The sequence below is a fragment of the Coregonus lavaretus genome (assembly GCF_964263955.1).
Source record: "Coregonus lavaretus genome assembly, chromosome: 38".
NCBI classification, from domain to species: Eukaryota; Metazoa; Chordata; class Actinopteri; order Salmoniformes; family Salmonidae; genus Coregonus; species Coregonus lavaretus.
The window spans coordinates 14658893-14679433 of NC_140025.1; the positions used below are offsets into that span (position 1 = coordinate 14658893).

General features: G+C 41.8%; 4 protein-coding genes across 6 annotated transcripts in view; 2 read left to right on the forward strand and 2 right to left on the reverse strand.

The window, feature by feature from the left end:
* Positions 1-20541, reverse strand: part of LOC311111964 (uncharacterized protein) — a 426062-nt gene that overhangs the window by 256684 nt on the left and 148837 nt on the right. The gene's annotated exons all lie outside the window — the stretch shown is intronic.
* Positions 314-6274, forward strand: LOC311111954 (SET domain-containing protein 4-like; the record flags this gene model as incomplete). Its single annotated transcript, XM_084154894.1, is given in 12 exon segments — positions 314-346; positions 349-388; positions 391-483; positions 644-739; positions 860-897; positions 979-1067; positions 1465-1894; positions 3773-3947; positions 4239-4323; positions 4418-4498; positions 4941-5064; positions 5809-6274. Coding segments are annotated over 12 exon segments (1458 nt in total). The 3' UTR covers positions 5983-6274.
* On the reverse strand, positions 6351-14952 carry LOC311111959 (quinone oxidoreductase-like protein 1). 2 transcript variants are annotated; one of them, XM_084154902.1, is made up of 13 exons: positions 14868-14952; positions 13675-13750; positions 13477-13554; positions 13133-13205; positions 12953-12997; positions 12682-12750; positions 12383-12516; positions 12100-12211; positions 9187-9285; positions 8820-8932; positions 8324-8429; positions 8072-8117; positions 6351-7945 (listed from the first exon to the last, which is right to left on the reverse strand). In XM_084154902.1, the coding sequence occupies exons 2-13, from the start codon at positions 13738-13740 to the stop codon at positions 7846-7848; spliced, it is 1041 nt and encodes a 346-aa protein (XP_084011028.1). In that variant the 5' UTR covers positions 13741-13750; positions 14868-14952; the 3' UTR covers positions 6351-7845. The 2 variants fall into 2 exon arrangements, with proteins under 2 accessions (XP_084011028.1, XP_084011027.1); XM_084154901.1 differs by lacking the exon at positions 14868-14952 and having other exon boundaries at positions 13675-14028.
* The window catches only part of LOC311111950 (intersectin-1-like), a 60531-nt gene continuing 54334 nt past the window's right edge, over positions 14345-20541 (forward strand). Inside the window, exon 1 of the mRNA XM_084154887.1 lies at positions 14345-14426. The gene's annotated coding sequence lies outside the window, so the exon portion shown is untranslated. The remainder of the gene's footprint in view (positions 14427-20541) is intronic.

Below are 20541 nucleotides of genomic sequence, written 5' to 3' on the forward strand. Positions count from 1 at the left end.
CAGAATTGACCAGAATGGACTTTTCGTAGCAGGTTAGGATAATTAGGTTAAGGTTAGGAAAAGGGTTAGCTAAAATGCTGAAAAATGCACCCTTAGACGTAAATCTGACAAACTGTATTCCATCTAGCCATGACCGCAACCACATGCTGCTTGGTCAAACAGTTAGCTAGCCAGCCGTGTATTTCTTGGCCAGATGATATACTACATATTACTAATGTCAAAACTGTTTTAGCAACAGAATTAGCTAGCCATAAACATCAAAGCTACATGCTTACAGTTAAACAACATATCCATGACAGTGAGTTGTAGAGGCATGAGTGGGATTATTATCAACATCAGAACACAGGGAGCTCGCTAGTTAATACGAATGTCTATGGATCTGATTTGCCATCAAGCCCATCATCATGAGGAGGAAGCAACATGGGAGACGGGCGAGAAAGAAGAAGAGGAAACGGGAGTGCAGAGAAACAACTGTTAAGTCAGGTGCAAATCATTTTTATTTTATTTATTGTACCTTTATTTAACTAGGCAAGTCAGTTAAGAACAAATACAGTCACAACCTCATAATTCTCAAATTGGGTTAATGTAGGCCTAACTGTTGTTTCTTAGCCTTACCTTGTGGTGCTGTTTGTTACCTCTCCAGTGACAATATCTCATGAACCACAGTTTGTGGCTCTAAGAAGATGGCTGCAACAGAGAGGCTTAAGCTCCAAGCTCCTAGTACCTGCACACTTCTCAGGTAGAAATCCTTCAGAGCCAAGATAGGTGCCAAACCGCTCTAAATTCTGGATAAAGAGTTGTCTTCTCTGTTCTTCATACATTTCTGACCAGCAGCTTTGTCTTTTATTTTGCTTTACAGACACAGGACGTGGACTGATGACCTTACAGCCTATCAAGGTTATGAGAATACCTGTCTTTTTTACTTAAAATACCAATTTGGTTCCAGCACACCTTAACTCTTGTTCTGATTGACTTTAGGCTGACGATTTGGTGATCTCCTTACCTGAAAAATGCCTTTTGACCACCTCTACTGTTCTAAGGAGCTACATTGGTGAATACATAGAAAGGTAACACATGCAAACAGCATCACACACACCAGGGGTGAATTCATTAGTCGCACACAGTATAAAAATGTTTTGCAGTGGAAACCGTTTACTCAATGCTCTGCAACTTGATGTAAAAGCTGCTCTTAAATGGAAGTTGTAGTTAATAGGCATTTCTCTCTGCTACCCTGCTTCAAAATAATTAACTACAACTTCCATTTAAGAACTAAACGGAACTCGACAGCTTTTACATCACGTTGCAGAGTTTGTAGAGTTAACGGTTTCCATTGCAAAACGTTCTCCGCTGAGAACAACTTGATGTTCAAGTCCAGTTCAAATACATAAAGCTATCTGGTTAAAAAAAATCGATAAATATTTATATTTATAGTTTGTTGATATGTTTTGTTAAATCCTCTCCTAGATGGAAACCGCCTGTGTCTCCTCTTTTAGCCCTCTGTGCCTTCCTCATCTCTGAGAGACATTTTGGCCAACGTGCAGAATGGAAGCCCTACATCGACGTCTTGCCCCAAAAATACACGTGCCCTGCTTACTTCTCAGATGAGGTCATCAACCTGCTGCCGAGGAGTCTGAGTGGGAAGGCCCTGGAGCAGAGAGCCGTGGTTCAGGAGCTGCACTCCTCTTCGTTGGGCTTCTTCAGCTCCCTCCAGCCTCTCTTCCGTCAGCCCGTGGAGAGTGTGTTCACGTATGATGCACTGCGCTGGGCATGGTGCAGTGTGAACACACGCACTGTGTACATGGAGCACCAACACAGCCCCTACATGTCCAGGGAGAGAAATGTGTACGCCTTAGCCCCCTACCTGGATCTGCTCAACCACTGCCCAGCCGTACAGGTGAGAGCAGTGAGTGCACCTACAATGTGGGAACAACTTAGTTGCTACTAACCTGGAATCCAAACTGAATTCCGCTCCGTTCACTGAAGTGAAACAGCAGTGTAATGTAACAATATTCAGTTTAGATTCCAAGCTAACTACACTGAACAAAAATAAACGCAACATGTAAAGTGTGGTCCTCTGTAGCTCAGCTGGTAGAGCACGGCGCTTGTAACGCCAGGGTAGTGGGTTCGATCCCCGGGACCACCCATACACAAAAATGTATGCACGCATGACTGTAAGTCGCTTTGGATAAAAGCGTCTGCTAAATGGCATATTATTATTATTATTGTTATTATTATTATTATCATATTATTATTATTATTATAAAGTGTTGGTCCCATGTTTCATGAGCAGAAATAAAAGATCCCAGAAATGTTCTGTACGTACAAAAAGCTTATTTCTCTCAAATGTTTTGCACTAATTTGTTTACATGCCCTGTTAATGAGCATTTCTCCTTTGCCAAGATAATCCATCCACCTGACAGGTGTGGCATATCAAGAAGCTGAATAAACAGCATGTTCATTACACAGGTTCACCTTGTGCTGGGGACAATAAAAGGCCACTCTAAAATGTGCAGTTTTGTCACACAACACAATGCCAAAGATGTCTCAAGTTTTGAGGGAGCGTGCAATTGGCATGCTGACTGCAGGAATGTCCACCAGAGCTGTTGTCAGATAATTTAATGTTAATTTCTCTACCATAAGCCGCCTCCAACGTCATTTTAGAGAATTTGGCAGCACATCCAACCGGCCTCACAACCGAAGACCACGTGTATGGCGTCGTGTGGGCGAGCGGTTTGCTGATGTCAACGTTGTGAACAGAGTGCCCCATGGTGGCGGTGGGGTTATGGTATGGGCAAGCATAAACAACTAAAACAATGGAATTTTATCTATGGCAATTTTAATGTACAGAGATACCGTGACGAGATTGGCACCCCAATGGTGGAACAAGCTCCCTCACGACGCCAGGACAGCGGAGTCACTCACCACCTTCCGGAGACACTTGAAACCCCACCTCTTTAAGGAATACCTGGGATAGGATAAAGTAATCCTTCTACCCCCCCCCCCCCCCCCCCCCCAAAAAAAAACATATTGTAAAGTGGTTATCCCACTGGCTATAAGGTGAATGCACCAATTTGTAAGTCGCTCTGGATAAGAGCGTCTGCTAAATGACGTAAATGTAAATGTAATGTAAATGAGATTCTGAGGCCCATTGTCATGCCATTCATCTGCCGCCATCACCTCATGTTTCAGCATGATAATGCACGGCCCCATGTCGCAAGGATTTGTAAACAATTGCTGGAAGTTGAAGATGTCCCAGTTCTTCCATGGCCTGCATACTCACCAAACATGTCACCCCATTGAGCATGTTTGGGATGCTCTGGATCGACGTGTACGACAGCATGTTCCAGTTCCCGCAAATATCCAGCAACTTCGCGCAGCCATTGAAGAGTGGGACACAATTCCACAGGTCACAATCAACAGCCTGATCAACTCTATGCGAAGGAGATGTTGCGCTGCATGAGGCAAATGGTGGTTACACCAGATACTGACTGGTTTTCTGATCCACGCCCCTACCTTTCTTTTTTTTTTTTATGTATGTGACCAACAGATTCCCATTCATGTGAAATCCATAGATCAGGGCCTAATGAATTTATTTCAATTGACTGATTTCCTTATATGAACTGTAACTCAGTAAAATCTTTGAAATTGTTGCGTTTATATTTTTGTTCAGTATAGTTACCGGACGCTACCTTCACAGATCAGAACTATCTGTCTGGTGACAGTTCAAATTGAAGGTATCAGAGTGAAGTATCAAAATGTACTATGTCCTCAGGTAAAGGCGAGCTTCAGCCATGTGAGCAGGTGCTATGAGATCCGTAGCGTCCAAGGCTGCAAGAGATTCCAGCAAGCTTTTATCTGCTACGGTCCCCATGACAACCAACGTCTCCTGTTAGAGTATGGGTTTGTTGCTCCTGGAAACCCTCACAGTGTGGTGTATGTGGACCAAGGTAAGGAGGGCTAGCTTAGTGGGATAAAACTGTACACTGACCAGTTATTTTCAGCAACGATTACATGTTTATGGTCCCAATCCTAACTTGAGATCTGCACTCCATTGACATCAATGCATGATGGATTCAAAAGTTAGAGCTCGCACCTCAAGTTAGTTTGGCCTTATGTTTGCTGTAATATTTATTATACATTTATTAATTTGTTAGCCTATACGCTGTCCCTATCCTAATTTTCAACCGATAGAGAGCCAATTTACTTTTTTTTCTTTCTGTGGTTCATGTGTTTTCCAGGTACCCTTCAACAGTGTATCTGTATAAGAGACAGCAATCAGCTGGCACAGAAGCTACTCTTCCTGAAGAAAAATGACTTTTTAGCGTAAGTGTTAGCAGCATCATAACTTACTGCTGTCTCGGACAGACTCCAGTATTCACAGTACCATGAGTTCACCTGCGCTCTCTCTCTAAAACAGAAACTTGACCCTTAGTTTGGATGGGCCCTCCTGGAGACTGATGACCGCCCTCCGGCTGCTGTCACTTAGGACAGAACAATAGTAAGAAACATCACCTTTCAGTTTTATAACATGATCAACAGCAGCTGCAAAACATTCTTAAAGGGGCAATCTGCAGTTCAAACAATAACAAAGCAGTCACTCCCCCACCACTGTTTGGGTAAACAGCTGAGGGGTGGGGCTGGATAAATGTAACCACCCTCAAATAGGATCTAAGAACTGACCATCCCATGATATCAAAATCATGTTAAGGTATAGTGTGTTACAATTACATTGTTTACAAACAATGGAGTAAAGAAACAAGCTTATATTGAGTTCTGATGGAGTATGACAGTTGAACTAATCTCATGAGGAATTTATAAATTATATTATTCAACAATCAATGGGTGTATTTAATGTAAAAGTCCAAAAATGTGTGTACTTTTCACAGATCAAGATTGCTTAAATTTGGAATGATTTTGAAGTGTGTGAATGTGTCTTTCAGCCCTTTCTGGAAGAGTGTACTCTTGGGGGAAATGGTGAGCCAGGACAGAGAGGAGTGGAGTGTTGATGCAGCCCTTAGGCTTTGTCACTACCTGATGGTTGACAACACTAGAGCTCTGGACAAGGTACCGTAGGAAAAAGAGGGGAGGGAAGACCTGAAAATGAAATCCAACATAGAAGAAGCCAAAAGCAAACCCATAGACGCTCAGAAAACGTGTCATGAAAAAGTATGAGGGTGTGACTTAAGCCGAGAGATGTCAGTCTCTATAATGGCAAGAAAAAGGGTTGTCAAGGTGACAGGATTATCAAGGACATTGGAGGTCCATATATAAAAAGGAATAGTCGGAAACTTTGTCACCCTTAACCAAAAAGGCAGTATGTACAGTGCCGATCACCTGAAGCCTCAGAGGTTGGATGAAGATGAGATATTGAGTCTGAAAGAGAATACAAGACTAGAGAAGGACAAAGAAACTCATGAAGAAGATGGACAGAGATGAGATATAGGAAGGTCAAGCAGAAAACAGAATTCAAGAGCAGAGAAGGACAAAGAAATGCACGAAGACAGACAAATCGAGAGCAGGAAAGAAATGCGGAGAATAGACAAAAGCACAGAGCGAAGCTAAAAAGTACAAATAAAGTCATGAAGACACAAGGTACTGTAGTTGTGAGTTGCACTTGATACCCATGACTATATCCATAACATTCTAGTTTAATTGGGTTCAGTTATTCTCCATTGGCCACTTGAACAGATACTTGCACCTACAGATGTAGAGTGGAGCAAGCTTATTCAGGTTTTTGCTGATTCTAGGATCTGACGATGAGTTTGTTTTGAAATAGTGAGTTGAGGCTTTATCCTCTATGTTTTTCAGATATCCCAACTAACAGAGAGGGCAGACGCGTCTCTCAAGGAGCAGCTAGCGGTGGTGGAATGTCTACGACGAGAGGAGCAAGGAATTCTGGGTCTTAACCAGGAAATGCTGCAGAGTCTTCAGAAACAATTGTTGCCAAGCAGACAGAACAGCATGCACAATTTAGCAGTATGAAGTTCCAGATCTGGTCACTTTATTTATCTATCACAGGCTATGCTTCTATGAGGAGACAACCATGTCAGTTTCATTATCAGTGCAATCAATGGAAGTGGGCCACCAAAAGGGCACTAGCTATGTTTCCATTAATTTGTCCAGTGATTTTGTTGTCAACATTTAGAAAGTATAGATAGTGCCTGCAAGGGTGCGTTTCCATTTAACTATTTTGTGTCTAATAAAAATGTAGTGGTTGAAGTGTTTCCATTACCCATTTAGACAAATTGAGCATTAATAAATTGGCGACAGCATGTATGCCCTCCCACCTGTTTCATGTCTCAGGTAGCCCGCGAAAGCCAGCATGGATAGAATGCAATAGACTAATATTTGCCATATTCTAATCATTCTTATGTGCTATGCGAATATCCGCTGCCTAGGCAAGTCCGTGCCAGGTTGAAACTTGCACTCACTCCTGTAAATCTGAAATAATTGGATGGTGAAACTTGCATCCAGCCAACCAAAAAAGCAAGGCGAATCATTCTTGAAAGTCAGCACACTACTTGTGCTATTTTTATAGTTGGAAAATTATTTTGCTAGCAATAGTTGGAAAATTATTTTGCTAGCAGTAGGAGTTTAGAATTAAATGTAGAGTGGAGCTTATGGTTGTGATGACATCACGTGCCCCACGTAACCTAACGTTTTCGGCAATCATCATTTATTAGAAAAACAGTTCACGTCATCATTTGTCGCAATAAAGAAAGTTCGACAAAAGAAATTCACCTGTCGACCGGATACATTTTTTGCTGAGCTTTAGAAAATGACACCTATATCTATTTCCATTACGTGTGGCAAAGATTAACCTGGTTCAATGGAAACCTGTCTATTGATAGGTCAACGACCTCAAAGACATCAGGGGTGTGTTAAGGTCGCTTGAACGTTTGCTGCGTTGCGGAACGGTTTGTACCGAATGACAAGTTTCCCCCAAACTTACTTGAATGTTCTTGAACAGACTGAGATACGTTTGCTCCAATCGGTGGGTGTGCCAGGGTGTGGCTTGAAGCAATGAGTGACGTATTTAAAAGGCCAGCGGTGCTTTTTGAACCGACAACCAAACCCCTCCCCGTTTCTTCAACTGGTCGTTCAGTACAGCACCATTTCAGTTCAATTGAACGTTCTATTACGTTATGTACCGAACGCAGACCTGTTAACTCTGGCCAATCACAGTGAGGGTCACCTGAGGACAGAGAGTTGACTGGAAGGACAAACTATTTGGAAGTGATCCATCTCTCAACACTTCTGATATGCCCTCAGAGAGCGGTATAGGTGGACAATGTTATCTCCGCTCCAATCCCAGAAAGCCTCAAGAAACAGGACATTGCTGTTTCCCCACCTTAGATTAATAATTTAGCAAGTATTTCTCTGGTAACAAATGACACATGAAAAGCAGAGTTGCAGTTTATGTAGAATTCAAGTTGGGTCACATTCAGTAAGGCACCAAACGGAAGAAAACGTTTTTCTAATATAAGGTGCTACAGATGTTTTGTTTTCTGTTGCAAAACGTTTTGCTACAGTGTGTCCAACTAAACATGACCCTAATGTGTTACTCTGTTGGAGGCTGTAAAACAATTACTAAATGCTTCATGCTTGAAGATTTTAAATTTTAATAAAAAGACAGCCTCAATGTACTGAATGTAATTACACTTAGTGGAACAAACATTATTAGATATCCATCTCATTTGATATGTTTTGATAAAATCAGAAACTGACACTTGGCACATATTTACATTGTACTGGAATGACTGGCCACAAATACATAGGAAATATGAGAGGCAGAATTTGGGAGCCTGTCTTTAACAAGGAGAATGCTGGACCACTCTGTCCGCCTCAGAGTTGAATCACCAACCTCTTCCTGACTTGTTTCTTTTGCACCATCTCCATGGAAACTATGGCATCGTACAAAGGCACCGGGTCCTCTAGCTGGGGCCTGCATAAGACGGAGGGCAAAGTGAGCGCTGTCCACCAGGATGAACACAAATTCATCAACGTACCAAGAACAAATGTACAGTATAACCACTGCACATACACACTCATTATTGCAGTTCTGTTGTACCTTAAGGTCCCAGTGGAAAGCTTCTCCACTATATCCTTCATGATGTCTGAAAAGGAGCATGTAAGGTTAACATGTAACATAATAGCAATTATATTATCCCTGCTCAACCCCTTATATCAGATTGCCATTTAAATATTTGTGTTTCATCTCAATGAATTATAGTTAGGCTATTTCAAATAAATAATTTCAGATTTTTAATTCCTGCCCTCTCCAAAGGCTGACCCAGAGGGGCTGGGGTAGGCTAAAGGATACGGAGGTACCTCCCCTGGCGGGCGCTGGATGCCCCCCACACCTCCTCGTTGAGGAAGGACAGGGAGGCGGCCTTCAGGAAGAGGCTGCGGCTATCTGGAGGGTCCAGCTGAGGAACAGAAGACAGACGAGCTCAGATTAAACCCAAACAAAGACGTTGTGTACAAACTTGAGCAAATCCACTTGAAGGTCAATGGGAGGACTGAGATAAATACACATTATTACAGGAAACACCATCTAACCCAGATCTCTTCACTCCTCCCAACATAACATTGGCAGCGTTCATGGTCTGTTTTTTTGTAGTATGTTTAACTTCTCAGAAAGCACACATTAATAAGCTGTAACAAACAAACAATATTTCAATCACCCATTGTATGTATGGAGTGTGACAAGTAGTGATGAATAAATCCTTTCATATGATGACTAGTGGAACTGAACTGCCAAATGGCTGCTCTAATCCAACACGAATGGATGGATGGAATACTTGACTGCAGTCTACCTGCAGATTTTGCTCAGTTGTAACCCAGTGACCTCCAACCCCGAGCAGGGTGATGATGTCATGCTTGTAGGGCAGAAGACGCCTGGCTTCTGGCTCCTCCTCATGTAATCTCACTGGAGGAACAACACACACAACATCACCACAATAACTTTGAAGGACACCTCTTAAGCTTGTGTCAATGGTATAAAAACAACGGCACAACAGTGAATCCATTTTCCTTCTATTCCTGTTACAAACCTTTACTGTTTTGTGTTAAAATACAAAAATCACAGAAGCACACACTCACAGCACTATGATTCATGTTAGACAAAGCTAGCTAGCATAATGGATAACAACATCAACCTACGGCCCTACATTGGCTTCTTACCTCCAGAGTCCATGACAATATCCACCCCTAGACCGCCCGTCTCTTCCAAACAGGAATCCACCAGGTCCACCTTGGCATCCCACACGCCTATCACTCTGGCTAGACACAGGACAGGGAAAACCTATGAAGGCTACATGCCAAACAATGTTTCAACAATAAAGAAGCAGTTTTGGTAGTCCACTTCCATTGTCCTCCAATGGAAGGCAAAACATCTACAGTATGAGACACAGCAACATCAGAGTGGTGGATATAGCAACTGCTTGAATATAAGGACATAAAAGGCATGCAGATTGAAAGGGGACACACACACACAATACTTACCTACAAGAGACTCTCGCACTCCTAGAATGCGTGATTTGAGTCGAAGCGTGACACAGGTAAGAGTGGTGTCAGAAGAAAGTGGAGAATGAGACAGAGGAAACAGAGAGCATTTACTAGGATTAAATACCACGGGCCAGTTTCCCAGCGAATTTCCATCTAGCATGCTTTTCAGTCCGGGACTATGCTTAATCTGTGTCTGAGAAACCGGCCCTATGTGTTGCTGTCAGTACTTTACTACTGTATTTTTCATGATGAGAGTGGTTTTTTTATTTCACCTTTATTTAACCAGGTAAAGCAGTTGAGAACAAGTTCTCATTTACAACTGCGACCTGGCCAAGATAAAGCAAAGCAGTGCGATAAAAACAACACAGAGTTACATATGGGGTAAAAAGCATAAAGTCAAAAATACAACAGAAAATATATATACAGTGTGTGCAAATGTAGCAAGTTATGGAGGTAAAGCAATAAATAGGCTATAGTGCAAAATAATTACAATTTAGAATTAACACTGGAATGATAGATGTGCAAGAGATGATATGCAAATAGAGATACTGGGGTGCAAATTAGCAAAATAAATAACAATAAGGGGATGAGGTAGTTGGGTGGGCTAATTTCAGATGGGCTGTGTACAGGTGCAGAGATCGGTAAGGTGCTCTGACAACTGATGCTTAAAGTTAGTGAGGGAGATAAGAGTCTCCAACTTCATTCCAGTCATTGGCAGCAGAGAACTGGAAGGAATGGCGGCCAAAGGAGGTGTTGGCTTTAGGGATGACCAGTGAGATATACCTGCTGGAGCGTATACTACGGGTGGGTGTTGCTATGGTGACCAATGAGCTAAGATAAGGCGGGGATTTGCCTAGCAGTGATTTATAGATGACCTGGAGCCAGTGGGTTTGGCGACGAATATGTAGTAAGGACCAGCCAACAAGAGCGTACAGGTCACAGTGGTGGGTAGTATATGGGGCTTTCGTGACAAAACGGATGGCACTGTGATAGACTACATCCAATTTGCTGAGTAGAGTGTTGGAGGCTATTTTGTAAATGACATCGCCGAAGTCAAGGATCGGTAGGATCGTCAGTTTAACGAGGGCATGTTTGGCAGCATGAGTGAAGGAGGCTTTGTTGCGAAATAGGAAGCAGATTCTAGATTTAACTTTGGATTGGAGATGCTTAATGTGAGTGGAAGGATAGTTTACAGTCTAACCAGACACCTAGATATTTGTAGTTGTTCACATACTCTAGGTCAGACCCGGCGAGAATAGTGATTCTAGTCGGGTGGGCGGGTGCCAGCAGCGTTCAATTGAAGAGCATGCATTTAGTTTTACTAGTGTTTAAGAGCAGTTGGAGGCTACGGAAGGAGTGTTGTATGGCATTGAAGCTCGTTTGGAGGTTTGTTAACACAGTGTCCAATGAAGGGCCAGATGTATACAAAATGGTGTCGTCTGCGTAGAGGTGGATCTGAAAGTCACCAGCAGCAAGAGCGACATCATTGATATACACAGAGAAAAGAGTCGGCCCGAGAATTGAACCCTGTGGCACCCCCATAGAGACTGCCATAGGTCCAGACAACAGGCCCTCCGATTTGACACATTGAACTCTATCTGAGAAGTAGTTGGTGAACCAGGCGAGGCAGTCATTTGAGAAACCAAGGCTATTTAGTCTGCCAATAAGAATGCGGTGGTTGACAGAGTCGAAAGCCTTGGCCAGGTCGATGAAGACGGCTGCACAGTACTGTCTATTATCGATCGCGGTTATAATATCGTTTAGGACCTTGAGCGTGGCTGAGGTACACCCATGACCAGCTCGGAAACCGGATTGCATAGCGGAGAAGGTACGGTGGGATTCGAAATGGTCGGTGATCTGTTTGTTAACTTGGCTTTCAAAAACTTTCGAAAGGCAGGGCAGGATGGATATAGGTCTGTAACAGTTTGGATCTAGAGTGTCACCCCCTTTGAAGAGGGGGATGACCGCGGCAGCTTTCCAATCTCTGGGGATCAGACGTTACGAAAGAGAGGTTGAACAGGCTAGTAATAGGGGTTGCGACAATTTCGGCTGCTAATTTTAGAAAGAAAGGGTCCAGATTGTCTAGCCCAGATGATTTGTAGGGGTCCAGATTTTGCAGCTCTTTCAGAACATCAGCTGTCTGAATTTGTGTGAAGGAGAAGCGGGAGGGGGCATGGGCAAGTTGCAGCGGAGGGTGCAGAGCTGGTGGCCGGGGTAGTGGTAGCCAGGTGGAAAGCATGGCCAGCCGTAGCAAAATACTTGTTGAAATTCTCGATTATTGTAGATTTATCGGTGGTGATAGTGTTTCCTAGCCTCAGTGCTGTGGGCAGCTGGGAGGAGGTGCTCTTATTCTCCATGGACTTTACAGTGTCCCAAAACTTTTTGGAGTTAGTGCTACAGGATGCAAATTTCTGTTTGAAAAAGCTAGCCTTTGCTTGTGGTTGAGGTAAGTGATAACGCTGTCTCTTCGCATTCATTATTACCTAGCTGCATCAATCATCTACAATCCTCAACCTCCACCACCTTCTCTACTGTGACACCGCTATTCCATTTACACATACACACGTTTGCCCCCCTCCCTGTTCTCACCAACGCTGGGCCGAAGCTCCTCCAGGAACTTCTGGTCCTCGGAGGACAGGGCTGACGCCAGTACTTTAACCCCATGGTAGTGGGCCAGCTGGATGGCCAGAACTCCTAAGGGCTGAAACGCATAAATACAGCCAAAATAGGGGTTAGTAGTCTTGTTCTCTTAAAGAGAAATAGTGTGCTACCATTAAGATTCTTTGCTGCCATCTTCTTGTGATGTCCAACTATAGATTTCTACAGTGCCATTGAATGCTCAGATGAGGGGCCACTAAGGGGAAATACCTACACTGGCTCCGTCCAGCACCAGCAGTGTGTGCCCAGATGCCATACGGGCTAGGGTGTGGAGGGCTGTATAGGCCCGGAGTCCATCCCGAATGGCCCCTGCCGCCTCCACCCAGCTCAACTTCTCTGGCTTCTGCACTGGTGAGCGAACACAAAAGGCACACATTTATTGCAGAAGAAACAATTACTTAATTTGTACCAACAAATCCCTTTGTTACTTTGTTAATTTGTACCAACAAATGCTAATAGATGCTATAGATGTACTCTTACGTAACATTTGGATTTTGGATGTGTGCAACATACCAAGATGATGCTCGTTGATGACAACGGCATCGCACAAACCAGACATCTCTGTATCCAAGGGCAGAATTCCTGTCATTCAGAAGCAGGGAAAAGCAAAGCCTAGATAAATACACCATGGTCATATCCAACAATTATAAAGGGAAAGGGTCTTTCAATAGGTTATCGGGAACATTGCCATTGGCAATGTCAAAATCATCAAAATAAGGCGATATTTTGAAGCTCTATGATTTATCCTTATGTAGCGGGTTCAGATCCCACCTGTAACATTTACCTACAACTTCATCATCAGGTTGGAAAAAAGTAACCTTAGGCCCAACTGAAAACAGAACAAAAACATTGCAAAAGATTAAAGGTTTGCTCCAAAAACATAGTACATTGTGTAATTAATGTACCAAACATCAAAGTGATAAACAAGGTAAATTACAATCCATGAAGTGGATATCCTGTTTACCTTGGAGGACGATCCCAACAACCTCCCTCCCTACTGGCACCAGGTCCGTTTGCAACTTTAGATCCTCATGGAGCTAACCAGATGAGAGAGGGTAAGGAAATGTGACAAGTAGCCCATACATGTGTGGTCATGTAAGGTAGGCCTATCCTATAGCAACCCTGACCAAAAGCAACACATATACTTTGGTCAACAACAAAAACAACTTGGCTGATATTTATTTTCAGCAGCATATTGAGAGCTACAACAGTAAGTCTTGTCCATTATGACTGAGACAGTAGGGCTATTGCTAGGTCTATATAGTCAACATTGACAATACAATGAGTATAACACACATTTACACTTACTTTTATATCCAATGGACTAAGGGCACATGCCTTCACTTGCACTTTGACCTGGTTGCTACCGAGGGCACTGGGTACATTCTGTGACATATTGAAAAGACATACAGTGAGTTTGTCAGACAGCCAACCATGAGCCTTCCTGCTAAAATTGTTGGCATGCTAGACTAAAGTGATAGCTACATTATTATGCTGGGCACTCACCGTTTCCTGGATGACAAATTTAGCCTCTGCAGCGGTTTCACCCAGTTTACAGTAAAGCCCTTTCATGGTGGAAAAACTGTCAACATGCAGATGAAATTCACTCGCAATAAGAGCAACTAGCTAGCAATGCTGTTTGTTTACATGTGAATTGAAAGTAGAAACTTATACTGCAAAAACTATTGTTAAACCATGTCAATGAGTATGCAGATATCTTACAAAACAAATACATGTCATATTGGACATATGATATTAGCTAACGGTCTTCGGTTAAAAGACAATGGGCAGAAAGATAGATAGCTAACTACATGCATCAACAAAAATTTGTATGTTTTCCTTTAGTTCCTCCGTCCACCCAAATTGTTGATACCGCGAGATTGGTTTAAGCTGCCCATTGGTCTTTTGTTTTATCGCTTTTACAGAATTCATTGTCAATCAACGATTATGGTCCAATGAGGCACTTCCATCAAATTGTTCCTATTTATGATTAGTTCAATTTTACGTCAATCATATTATATCGTTCGCTGATTGGTTTGATATTGCCGATCCTCAGAAAACTCAACATCTCGCGATGGTACCCCATTTTCCAATTTGCGTAGCCTTACGGCGGGCCCTTGGTGGAAGGGAATTTGGATTTACAGAGAAAATATCTCGTTAAATCGACCATTGCAGGGGAATTCATTCCATTTTATCGTATAAGTAACACACAGTACCTTAGCTTATCAATTATTTAAGAATGGAAAACGAACGATGAGGTAAGAAAAATATGTTAATCAATCAATGGAAATGTGGAAGAATTTCTGGCTAGCCTGGCTCGTGCTAGCTGGGAACAGTAGCTGGTAGGGGGCAGACAAGACGGTCGGTAGAAAATCGCTGCACTGCACTTATCAGCCCATTTCGTGTTATTAGTTAGCTAACCAGTCAGATGCCATTGTATGAATTTGAGTGGATGATATGTCCAAGGTTCCTTACCTAGCTAACTAGTTAGCCAACTAGCTAACCAAGTTAATTTGTGTTGAATGTGATGTTAAACAAACAAGCTAGCTAGCTAACGTTAGTTAGCAATTATGTGCATTAGTTAGTTAGCAACTAATCTAATTAATCAGACTGTAATACACAATTCATTGGTGTATATACAGGCTGAAACATTTGTGTGTAAATGTTCCTTACAAGACAGAATGAATATTTGAACTTACTCTACCGGTTGTCTGTGTGGTTTGTCCTTAACTTCAGCTGCTCTCAATTTGAGACAAAATATCCACAGGAAAGTATTGTTTACCCGACTATTTAGAGAGCAGGTAGGTACATATATTATTATATGGTTGGGTTCGTCACCGAGGTAAAGAGTTTTATATTGGATATTCGGTTTTCTCTCGTGAATAGATATTGAACCAAGCATGCCATGACAATGGAAATTGTATATCGGGAGGATAGAGAACAATCAACACCTTTTTGTGTGTTTTGTTGTTGTTGGAAGATTTAATTAAAAATTAAAAATAAACACAAAATGTGTGGATTGTTCTCCATCCTCCCCTGATTCATGGCATGCTTGGTTCAATAGCTATTGATGAGAGAGAACCGAATATCCAATATAAAACTAATTTTACCTAGGTGCCTAACTGAACCATATACAGTATCAGTCAAGTTTGGACACACCTACTCATTCAAGGGTTTTCTTTATTTTTACTATTTTCTACATTGTAGAAATAATATTGAAGACATCACAACTATGAAATAACACATATGGACTCATGTAGTAACCAAAAAAAGTGTTAAACAAATCAAAATATATTGATGACAGCTTTGCACACTCTTGGCATTCTCTCAACCAGCTTCACCTGGAATCCTTTTCCAACAGTCTTGAAGGAGTACCCACATATGCTGAGCACTTGTTGGCTGCTTTTCCTTCACTCTGTCGTCCGACTCATCTCAAACCATCTCAATTGGGTTGAGGTCGCAGGATTGTGGAGGTTAGCTCATCTGATGCAGCACTCCATCACTCTCCTTCTTGGTAAAATAGCCCTTACACAGCCTGGAAGTGTGTTGGGTCATTGTCCTGTTGAAAAAGAAATGATAGTCCCACTAAGCACAAACCAGATGGGATGGCGTATCGCTGCAGAATACTGTGGTAGCCATGCTGGTTAAGTGTGCCTTGAATTCTAAATAAATCACAGACAGTGTCACCAGCAAAGCTCCCCCACACCATAACACCACCTCCTCCATGCTTTACGGTAGGAACTACACATGCAGAGATCATCCGTTAACCCATACCCCGTCTCAAAGACACGCCGGTTGGAAACAAAAATCTCCAATTTGAACTCCAGACCAAAGCACACATTTCCACCGGTCTAATGTCCATTGCTTGGGTTTCTTGGCCCAAGCAGGTCTGTTATTCTTATTGGTGTCCTTTAGTAGTGGTTTCTTTGCAGCAATTCGACCATAAAAGCCTGTTTCACACAGTCCCCTCTGAACAGTTGATGTTGAGATGTGTCTGTGACTTGAACTCTGTGAAGCATTTATTTGGGCTGCAATTTCTGAGGCTGGTAACTCTAATAAACTCTGGCTCTTCCATTCCTGCAGTGATCCTCATGAGAGCCAGTTTCATCATAGCGCTTGATGGTTTTTGCGACTGCATTTTAAGAAACGTTAAAAGTTCTTGAAATGTTCCGTATTGACTGACTTTCATGTCTTAAAGTAATGATGGACTGTCGTTTCTCTTTGCTTATTTGAGCTGTCCTTGCCATAATATGGACTTGGTCTTTTACCAAATAGTGCTATCTTCTGTATACTCCCCCCACCACCACTACCACCACCACCACCTTGTCACAACACAACTGATTGGCTCAAATGCATAAAGAAGGAAAGAAATTCCACAAATTAACTTTTAAGAAGGCACACCTGTTAATTGAAATGCATTCCAGGTGACTACCTCATGAAGCTGGTTGAGAGAATGCCAAGAGTGTGCAAAGCTGTCATCAAGGCAAAGGGTGGCTATTTGAAGAATCTCATATAAAATATATTTTGATTTGTTTAACACTTTTTTGGTTACTACATGATTCCATATGTTATTTCATAGTTTCATGTCTTCACTATTATTCTACAATGTAAAAATAAAGAAAAACTGTTGAATGAGTAGGTGTGTCCAAACTTTTGACTGGTAGTGTACCTACCTACTGCTAAAAAGTAAGTTAAACAATACTTTCCTGTGGATATTTAGTCCTGCACAGACAACCAGTAGAGTAAGTTCAAATGTAATTTTATTCAACATTCCGGCTTGTAAGGAACATTTACAAGATTTTTCACACAAAGTTTCAGGCTGTATATACAAATTAATTGTCTAATACAGCCTGACTAATCAGACTAGCTAGCAACCCAATCATGTAAGCCAACCGGCTAGCAGACTGACTAGCTAGCTAACGAAGCTGCATTGACAGTTAGCTGGCCAGTTAGCTTGCGAGCTAGGTATTCTTTATTTTGTGGTATGTCAGCTCTAAGAATTTCTATATTTTGCTTTGCTTCAATAGGAATGACCTGGCCATAGTTTTCTATTTACAATAGAAAAGAAGGCTCTGGACCTGGCCATATCTAACTTACTAGCTAGCTATTGCCAAAAGCTGTGTTGTGCCCTTGCCCTGACATCATTAGTCTTGCACCGGTTGGATTATTTTGGTTATTTTGTTTAGCTATTGAAATGAATATCCCTCACAAACGTGTGTACTCTATGATATTTCTGTCTGACATCTCACCATGCCACTACGCTTGCATTTGCATGTGTTTATCAGAGAGAGACCCGCAGAGAGAGCGAGAGGGCATGGTTTTTAACAGCCGTGTTTGGCATTGCCTCACACACACACCCTGTGGCCCAACCTAAACCTAGCCCCACTGTCTGACGCTGTCTGACTCTAGAAGCCATGCCAGCTTGGCTGTCAAGAAATATCATATAAAAGATGCATGTCCTTAGCAACCCAAAGTGCATTGAACTTTGTTGTTGGCAGTGACACCCTACCCCAGATGATCTCTATTTGAGGGGCATGAAGGAAGTGACATGCTTTGATTTTGTAATATGATTTTGGTCACAAGGCCATAGCATAGAGTGACTTTTTCCACCGCAGTTTCACTCTTCATTGCTATAGCCTGCTCAGTTTTGGCTGACTTGTAGGAGACCCGCTGTGCTGCTCTGGCACCAATGATGAGTGTTAGCATGCTAATTCAGTTATTTGGTTTTCTGCTTTGTCTTATCACGTCTTAACAGCAAAGGCTGGGGGAACTCTGCTTTGCTGGACTTGCATCTCCCTCTCAAATGTTTGATCAGCTTTATTCAATACCATAGAGTAGGGTTGGGAGGTATACCGCATTTTACTATATACCGGTATTGATGCATGAATGTTTGGTTTGTTATTAGTGATATGCCTTGTGTAACATCAATTTTTATAGTTTACACCGCTACTTGAGTCAACCCTCTCCACTCTCTCCATGCCGCTTTCCACACAGACCTAGCCCCACCCCCTGTCACTCAATGAGCACATTTGTTGTTGCTTGACCACGAGACACACTTGCGTTCAGTCTACATGGTCAATGCAGCACATGCTACAATGTTGTTTTCCCTTTGCTTCTTAATATAAATCCACAAGCGTTCTATAATTACACTTAGTTTGTGTTTCTTACATCTGCAAACAGCTAGTTTTTTCTTAGCACGTTTTAGCTAAATCGTGTTAGCCGCTAATGCTAATCACTAGTTAGCTGGCTAGCTAGCTAGCTATTAAATGTACTGTGTCAGAGCAAACGTAGCTAGCTATACAGCCTGATACCAGTGATGGTGTAGGCCTAAATCAGCATGTTGTTTGTGCAACAGTATCTTCTAAATCAAAGAGGAACAGGCGACGCATGAATATGTTACCAACATGAAGAAACATTTAATGTAGCCAAAGATAGGGTCTCCTAGGAAACAATGACCAACACTTTGGTTCCTACCCTGTCACAATAACTCCTCCCTAGCATTTTCATTTGTTGTCATATCAAACAACACTGTATTCAAAGTGCCCACTACTATTTATATTCCAGTGGAGGCTGCTGAGGGGAGGACGGCTCATAATAGTGGCTGGAATGGAGTATAATGGCTGGAATGGAGTGAATGGAATGGTATCAAACACATGGCAGTGTGGAAATTATCTCAAATGAGTGCAGGAAATGCAGAAATTGATTAAAATGCAGGAAATTATTTGTGGTTGAATTGAACAGTATAAAACAATCAGAATGGAGAAAGACCCATTGAAATCACGTAGAATGTATGTGTTGCCACCCTAGGGTCACGTACTACTCATAAAGCAAATGTTGAACTTTAATTATTCAAAAACATAAAATACTGTCATATCGAGGGAAAAAACGAGAAAAATAACGTGATATGATACTTGGGCCAGATCGTCTAGCCCAGTGCTTCTCAATTATTTTCTGTTACGCCCCCCCTAGGAAGAAGTAAACATTTTGCGCCCCCCAACTCTCCGCCGCAACTGTAAATAGTATAATTTGTCTATAAAATTGTTATAAGTACACCTCTGCATAACATTGTATCCTTATTAACATTAAAGAAAACAAAAAAAGAAAAAAGAAAAATATAGATCAACTTACAACAAAGAATAACTTTATTAACATTGTTTTTTAGTCTGTAACAGAAAATACTAAAAGTGCATACATTTGCCTGAAATTTTAAATAAAATGCAAACCTTATTTAAACTGTAAACATTTTTTGACCATTTGATACTGAAAAATAAAATAAAATATAATCAATAAATAATAATACATTCAAATTGATCAGCAACATTAACTCAGGAGCACAATATATGAAACACTTTGACCTATAAAACAAAAATGAATAAAACAATTTGTGCTGATTATTATTATTTTTTAAATCAAAATGAGGAAGTCAGGATTAATGGCTACAATGAGCACGTTTTGCAGTGCACAGCTTTTCGAAGCGGGGTTTGAAGCATGATACTGCAATTCTCAGCTCCTGCTCAATGTTTAGCTGGGACCTGCACTTGGTCTTCAGTGCAGCAACAGCAGAGAAGCCAGTCTCACAAAGATAAGATGTTGCAAAAGGAAGAAGAATGCCCATGGCCCTCTGCCCTATGAGTGGATACTGCCTCTCTACACTCAGCCAGAATTCACTCAGTGTCTGTGATGTGAACCTCAGTCTCAATGTGGAGTCAGACGTCATATCAATGAACTGGTCCTCCTCTGCAGAGCTGAAACCAGTTGGAGCTGGTGCATTGAAAGGATCTCTCACCCAGTCATATTGGGAACTGTTTTCAGGGAAGTACTTTTTAAAGAATCCCATCAGTGATGAAATATGCTCCTTAATATATGGAATCACTGAGGTGGCATCATAGTCAGTAGTGTCAACAAATTCATGCAGGTTCTCGAATGAATCAGTATTTCCTTCATCAAGTCGCCTGCCCCACATTGCAAGCTTTCGAGTGAAAGAGCTGATCTTGTCTGTGACCTGAGGGAGGTGTTTATCTTTCCCTTGAAGCTGTAGATTTAGTTCATTTAGCTTTCCAAATATGTCACTCAGGTAGGCCAGTTTTGCCAGGAAGTTCTCATCACTAAATTTTTCTGCGAGGTCATACTTGTGCTCCTGCTCCGAAAACATTCTTATCTGCTCTCTGAGCTCAAAAACTCGGGACAAGACTTTTCCTCGTGACAGCCACCTTGCTTCACTGTGAAACAGCACAGCTTGATGTTCAGCTCTCATCTCCTCACAGATAGCAGAGAAGACTCTTGTTTTTAGTGGTCTGGTCTTTATAAAATTGACTACACCTACAATGTCAGTCATAACCTCACTTAATTCAGAGAAAAGGTGCCTTGATGCCA